The sequence below is a fragment of the Populus trichocarpa genome, chromosome 15 (genome assembly GCF_000002775.5).
Source record: "Populus trichocarpa isolate Nisqually-1 chromosome 15, P.trichocarpa_v4.1, whole genome shotgun sequence".
In the NCBI taxonomy this organism is placed as follows: domain Eukaryota; kingdom Viridiplantae; phylum Streptophyta; class Magnoliopsida; order Malpighiales; family Salicaceae; genus Populus; species Populus trichocarpa.
The window spans coordinates 3,846,139-3,853,608 of record NC_037299.2 but is presented as its reverse complement, the minus strand read 5'-3'; the positions used below and the strand labels follow the sequence as shown (position 1 = coordinate 3,853,608).

General features: G+C 37.8%; 1 protein-coding gene across 1 annotated transcript; it reads right to left on the bottom strand.

Annotated features, from left to right (window-relative positions):
* Window positions 1-272: 272 nt before the first annotated feature.
* Window positions 273-7,264, bottom strand: LOC7462474 (peroxisome biogenesis protein 3-2). Its single transcript, XM_002322048.4, has 7 exons — window positions 6,883-7,264; window positions 6,327-6,488; window positions 6,028-6,227; window positions 5,797-5,927; window positions 2,371-2,498; window positions 1,604-1,831; window positions 273-900 (listed from the first exon to the last, which is right to left on the bottom strand). Exons 1-7 carry the CDS (start codon window positions 6,894-6,896, stop codon window positions 639-641), a joined length of 1,125 nt encoding a protein of 374 aa, XP_002322084.4. The 5' UTR covers window positions 6,897-7,264; the 3' UTR covers window positions 273-638.
* Window positions 7,265-7,470: the final 206 nt, after the last annotated feature.

Below are 7,470 nucleotides of genomic sequence, written 5' to 3'. Positions count from 1 at the left end.
AGTGCCACTGCTTGATAGGTTGTAAGGATATTCCTATTCCCCAGGCCGGAATTACCATGGCCAAGTTCTCAACCAGTCCAGTAGCCATCGCCAGAATGATAATTAGCTTTCAAAGTTCTAACATTGACTCTCTGCATCACCTTCGTTTAGAACATTCTGTGGATGGCAGCCACTTTAAACAAGCAAGCATCTCAACAGAAACGTCAAGTGCAGATTCTTTTCAAGCATCTTTAAGAAAGAAAAAATATATATAGCAAGTCCACACGGAGATAGAACAAGAAAGTTGCAGAACTGAAAAGAAATCTCTTCAAAGACGTACCAGATTGGGGGGGTTTCCAGTCTGGTGCTTCATGCACAGTTTCTGTCATTTTTCCAGTTTTAATACCAGACAGATGGAATCCATCACAAAGCAAATGACACGTGACAATGGCTCGACGAAGATATTACGAGCGAGTAAAGAATTACAAAATGAAATCTCTTTTAGCCTTCTCTTTCATTCCTCCTTTCAAGCGGTTGACATTTTGTAGATCCCAAGCCTGGTACCATACAAATTTTAACATGGGCGCGCGCACCCCTTGTATGAAAACCAAAATTATAATAATAGAAAAAGGAGATGGATAAAGATACAATCCGGCTCGCTAGTCTAAGAGGTTGTTTGCATAGAGGAGAGTGAAGAATAGTTCAACTTCTGGTACATTCCGGATGATTTGGATAATCTGGTTTTGGCTTGCTTCACCGAGTAAAGATGGTACTATCTGCAGAACTCGTGATAGGAGTTTTGCCAGTGGCATCCCTAATGTCAGACTGGCCCCAGTGGACTGGCTCTGAGCCTCCATATCATCTACCAGTGCATCCACCGCTACTTTCAAAGATATTTCCATGATTTTACCAAATTCAGCACTGCAATGGAGGGGGAAAAATTCCTTTTAGAGGAGCCCAACATGGAGTTAGTTTGATTAATTTTCAATATCTCAGCTTTCAACTGGTACTAGGCAAACCAAGAACAAAAACTTCAAAGGCATGTAATGAAAGGCATTGCAAGGATTATGATGACAACAAGCTCTTTGATGCTGTAATGAAAACAGGATAAAAAAACCTGGAAACAGAGAATCTCCTGATACTAAAATTCCAGAGCACCAAGCACAGTTAATACATTCAGGAAGCCACCAGCAAAAAGAAAGGAAGAAAATAGGGAAATGGAGAGAGGGAGGGTGTCTTTGGAGGGGAAATGGAGAGAGAGGGGGGGACTTCGAAGGTTGATATTATTAAGCATCCACTGGAAAAAAGGAAAGGGTGAGAGAACTCTAATGGTTATTTTCAATTGTTTTCCATACCACCACACAAGATTATAAGCGTGGAGAATAGTCAGCTCAGTTATGAGAGATCGTTGACCTTCTGCTGGCAATAATGGATTTTCCTAAGCAGTTTGAGTCAACCAATACAAAACAGTCCTTGACAATTGCACCTTCATGCAGTGTATTCTTGTAATTAATTTTCCACCCTTGTGTGAATTCCATGGGTAAAAGTAATTATTATTTTTTGTGCCTGAAACATAATAAGCCTTTTTTTTTTTTTTTTTTTGCCGACTAGAACATAAAGATACCTTGATAGCACTGCCCGTGCCTCCACCATAAGCTGATCAAAATTCATGCTATCAGGAAGGATCATGTCATCAATGCTGGAGCTTGGGCCTAGTTTGTAGTGCCCACAATCTTCGGGCATTAAGTAGTCTATCCATTGGTGCGGACTTCCCATGCTCATGAACTTGTTAAGTATTTGCATGACAGTTTCATGAAGTGATGTGGTGTTGAACAAATCTGTCAGCTTCTTTCTGCACAGAATAAGGTTATAAGAAATTTAAGCAACCCTTCAATCATCAAAACATTTATGATTATTTCCAACAGATGCTTCATATGCGCAATTTTCATTAAAAATGCCCTTCCAATACATTAGCTTTTTGTTCACTATCCCAGATGTTACTGTAACAGATGTCATTGAATGGGTGGGTTTTAGACTTCATGAGCCTCTACGCCTTTGGTTTGAGGTTGTTCTCATGTGCCTTAAACATAGATAGCACCTAGAGACTATGTGATGGTGTGAACTTCTTCATGCAGTCAATGAAGCGCCAACAAAGTCAAACAGAGGCCAGATTCACTCTGGATTGATCGAGAAAGTAGTGAAATTCTAAGTTTGATATTCAGTTGAGAAAACTTTCACTGTCTGATTTTAGCATGTTTATTTTGAAAAATGGAGATACAATCATCAGAAGCATGCAAACATAATTTTAATCTTATAGAATGCACTTTCTCGTTTCAAAGATAAAATTATTAGCTTATATACATGCCATTTTTCAAACATGGAAACACTTACCCCTCAAGAACTTCTGTTACCACAGCTTGGATATTTGAAATCAATGCCAGCAAGCCATTATTTGCGAGAAAATCAGCACTAGCCAAAAACTTTTGCTGGTCATCCCTATCAACAAGATCAACATTCTCCTGTGTGAAATGAATGAAATGGATTAACTTCAGAAAAATGACAATACACTTTAGGACATCCAGAAGCAACATTAAAAATACCACCGGCATCGTCTACCAAGAGTGGGTTACACTATTTCAATGTACTAAACAACCATGATACCATCACATACCTAACTGACAGATAAAGAATAATTTAAACAGGAATTTAAAATATAATGTACACATGCAAAAAGCCAAAGACATGAAGGGGGAATGATCAAAACAAATGTTTATATCAAAATTGCAGAGAGATAAGTTTACCCAGGTTTACATAAATTGCTGGCTCCAAACTACGGTACACATTCCCCTTTTTTTACTTTTCTTATGAATACTTATTTTTCATGCGCTTTCATTGATGTTTAATTAACAGAATCAACATGTCTCCATTGTGGTGTCGCTCAGGTTTATATAGCCTTAAAGATGACACACTAGGCACCATGAACATCACAGCACCCAGAAAACGAGGTTGAGCCATCCTAAATTCAGCATTCTCACTTCTGACAAGTAGTAGCCTGTTTGGGCCCATTAAGGAGCAAACTCAATATATTAGAAAGAAACAGAACTGCAAAAGACATGTTGTATTATCATGGGTGGCATAACTTTAAGAATCACAAAGACCTCTTACCATGCTTCTCTAACCACCTATAGTGTATTCCATTCAGATGCATCATTAAACAAGCAGCCAAAAAGGGAGGAATTAGAACCAACTCAATTCAGTTATGAAAAAATCTGGTTCAAGAGATATTTTCGTTTAACACCATCAAGCCAATGACCTCAAACTAATGTCAGCATCTAAGATTCCACGTCAACTGTTGAAAGCGCTAGAGCATGCCAGTCCTGATGCACAACCATGGATGAGACTCCTCCAAGAACCTCCTAAAGCTTGAGTCCATAAAGAGTGGACAGAAAACAACTCCATCCCAAAGTATTTTCTCAAAAGAGAAAAATCATCAAATGTTCTTGAGTTCTGTTCCATCCAAATGCTTAAATGCACAACAACATAGTAGAAATGCCACAAGATTTTACAATCTCCATTCCCTACTGAAGCCTCCCAAAAGTACCCAACCACATTATTCACAATTTATCCACTAAGCTAAGGACCAGTACCACCTAATGTTTACAACAAGTTATAAACTAACTCCTGAACATAACCCATGCCGCTGGACAAAATATTGAGAAATCATTAGAACATATATTATATGGTATGCAGACTTAACTAACAAACCCTGAAATATACAGCCACTTGTACAGGTAATAAATAGCTAGTAGCTACTACCTTTAAGTTGCTAAGAAATAGCTAGCAAATAGGCATGTGGAGATTGTTCATGATGATGGAAATTAAGGGTATATAAATACGAGGGAGGGGGAGTCAAGACAAAAAAAACGACTATGAATTGAGTGCTGGAATTCTACCCTTCCCCACCTCCTCACTGATTTCTCTCTCTTTCTCCTCAAGAACTCTCTCCCCCATTTCCTCTTTGCATAAATTCTCAGCAGATCTTGTCATAGTCTTTCTGTGAAATCTGGTTTCTAACAGAAGTCAGATTCTGGCCCCAGTTCACATCCTCCAAGGCTAGGAATTATACATTTATTTTTATCATAACACATCCCCAACCACCTTCCAAAGCAAGACATCACATAACCTCATTTATCAGTGCTATCCTGCATCACACATGCACAAACATCCTCCCACCTGCCTGACACACATGCCGGGGAATTGCTGTGAGACCAGGGTGCTGTTTTGTCATTGAAGAGCAAGTGCTTGAAGAGAAGAGAGATAAATGGGTGAAGAGGTGGAGAAGCATATATTCCCCCACCTCCTCACTCATTTCTTTGCCTTTCTCCTCAAGCACCCTCTCTCCTAATTCCTCTTATTCTTGCCCCTCCTCACAGCCTCAAAAGCTAGGAGTTTACATTCATTTTATCTTCACATCCCAGCCACCTTCCAAAGCAAGACATCACATAACCTCATTTCTCAGCGCTGTCCTGCATCACATAAATGCAGAAACATTCTCCCACCTGCCAATCCAATTGCAGGCACAGGGTTTACTTATATACAGTCACAATGTATGTGAAGGGAACTGCTGAAGGGCTCACGTTAGGGAAAACTGATGACTAAACTTGCATTTTTTGTATGGAGGATGCCTTAAGGCTTGAAACCTTCAATAAAAACAAAGAACATTGACATCTAAAGCCATATAATATCCATAGGGAGTTGAAAGGGGGTCTCTAATAGTGATCACATCATTTCTATACCAGAGATATAAAAAGGCATCATTCAACAACTGTCCCTGCTACAAATCACAAATACAGACCTTCATCAAGACAACCATCCAGAAACCCTTTCTCAGCCTCCCCCTTCAGCACATCAATGCAGTTTGTTCATGAATTACAAGAAAAATATTATTTATTCTTATATAAAAAATGAACTCCTGTATGCATGAGATGTTAATTAATACATGTGCTCCTCCAAAAGCCTCCCACCACCTCAACCATAGTGGAGAATGTCAGAAATGAAACCTGTCTTCGTACTTCACTTTAACAAAAGCCTGGAATATCTCTGTAGATCATCAGTTCTCCTAGGCCAGCTATTGTTAACTCTCCGGAACTGAGCTCTTCATGCATTATTTCAGATCACTATACTACCAAACATCAAGAATTCTAAATTCCATACGTGGCTATATAACTTCACAGTCTTAAAACATTATGTGATGTCATGAACATAATCGAGAAACATTTGAGTAAAACTATAAGAATTTAGTAATTCAACAATGGTGACAATTGACATTTACATGCAGATATGCAGATCCCCAAAGCTGCTTTCTGGATCAGTTAATGGTCTGAGAGTACAAATCTTAAAAGCACATATTTGCAGTCCAACTAAGTCAATGCAGCTTAACAGCACAAATAATAAAGATGGGCATTGAGGAGCAGTATTTTGGTTGGTTATAGAATGTATACTTCATTCTCTGACTAAATTGCTCTTCCAAGAAACGCCTATGACTAATTGTCATTGAACATACTTGCTTAAATGACAAACTAATAGCAATAGCAATCTGAAAACAAATTACAGTTCAAGAACTCAGCGATTTTCAACACAAAAATCAATTGCACTGGACTGATTAGCCAAAGAACAACTATTTAAGATTATTGCATGACAGACATGAAAATGAAACTTGACAAAAGCTGCCTGAAGAAACACAGATAGTTCTGGCAAATGATAGTTGTATGTGAGCATTTATCTTAAACATGGGAACAGAAATAGAATGGATCTTACAAGTAAAAGTGAGCTTCCAAGGCCACGAGCAGTATCAATATACAAATGTCTTCCTAGAATATTTACTTGAACTTTGATGTATAAGCTAAGCATTGTCACAGCCCACAGCGAAACCAACATTTGTGTGAAACCTGGAGGAAAATCAGCCATAAAATTTGAGTGAAAAAAAAATCTGTGAGATTACATATTGTATGCACCATAAATATGTAGAAAAAATAAGTAGCTGCATACTTAGGATTTTGAGTCTGTCCCACAGTTCAAGTTTCTCTGAAGAGGTAAGCGTGGTTGGCTGACCCTTCCCTTTCTGTAGCCTTTCAGTGAGCTGAGAAAGGTCCAGTTCTTCTGCTATCCGAGTTCTTAAATATTGCATTGCATGAGGCAATGTTGTTGTATCAGCTATTAATTGCACATTCTCGAAATGGTCTTGCAGTCTATAAATACAAGTCATAAGACACAGCATAAGAACCAACAGAACATCATAAAAAAGAGGGGGAAAAAGACAGACAAAAACATAATCAAATTCTCTTAACTGGGCCTTGATGAGTTCATCATTTGCCCTTTGGCGAGCAAGTTCCCTCTCCAGATCAGCGAGCTTCTGTTGGTGAGCATTGTATAGTTTACAAAGAAAGTACCCACTTCCTAAAACACCTGATGTAATAAGAATTTTCCTCTTATGCCTTCTCCAAAAATTCCTAGTGTCAAAAGAGTACTAAATAGTCAACAAGCAATAAAACCACAAGGAATAGCTATTCGCAACCAAAATCCAATAATTAAAGCACAAATATAGTTCTTTATAACATAAAATCTAACTATTCACAAACAAAATGAACAGAACTAGAAGATCAAACAAGCAAATTGCGAAGCAAAACAGTTATTCTAGCAAAGACTATGCATAAAAGACAACTTCACAGCCCGGAAGATATCATATAAAAACACATAAACTACCGACAAGGGCAATTACATGGACAGAACTCCCACATAAAGATTGACAAATAAGGAGGGCCCATCTGAAGAAACAGATAATTAAAGCAATAGAAGAGTAAATTAGCATAAACCCAGAAGATTAAGCACAGTAGAAAGCACAACCTTAAAGAAAGCATTTTTAAATACTCTGATGCTATGCAAACACCCAAAAGCCCATCTCTAAGCTCTTATACCATTCAAATCCATCACTGATACTGTAAGTTGCAGGCAGGCTAATGATAGCCTGACTTTAGGCAATGCAAAAAGTTAAACTTCTTATCTAAGACCATACAAGATTTTGTTGAAAGAGAAATAAGGGTTTGAAAAGGGAGAGATGGATTGGTGAGAAATATGAGGTTTTTGAGAATAATAATTATTAAGGGGAAGTTCGGAATTTTTTTTTTAGATAATAAGTGGCAGTAGCCAACGATGGTTGTTGAGGTACCTATGTCTGCCTTCGTTTCTTTCTACTATGTTTGTTCTCTCTCTTTGTACTATGTTTTGCGGCTTTTGCCAACATTCACAACTCTTCTAAACTCTCTTCTTCTTCTTTTTTTTTTTACTGAAAGATGCCTATCATCCTTGAACTTTTGGGATATTTAAATTTACTCCATGAACTTTTCAGTTTTGATTGTGGCCTTACTTGAACTATTTTCTTTTAAAATCAAGTAATTCTACTAGTTTTTGTAGAATTTATTTAAACAAAGTAAT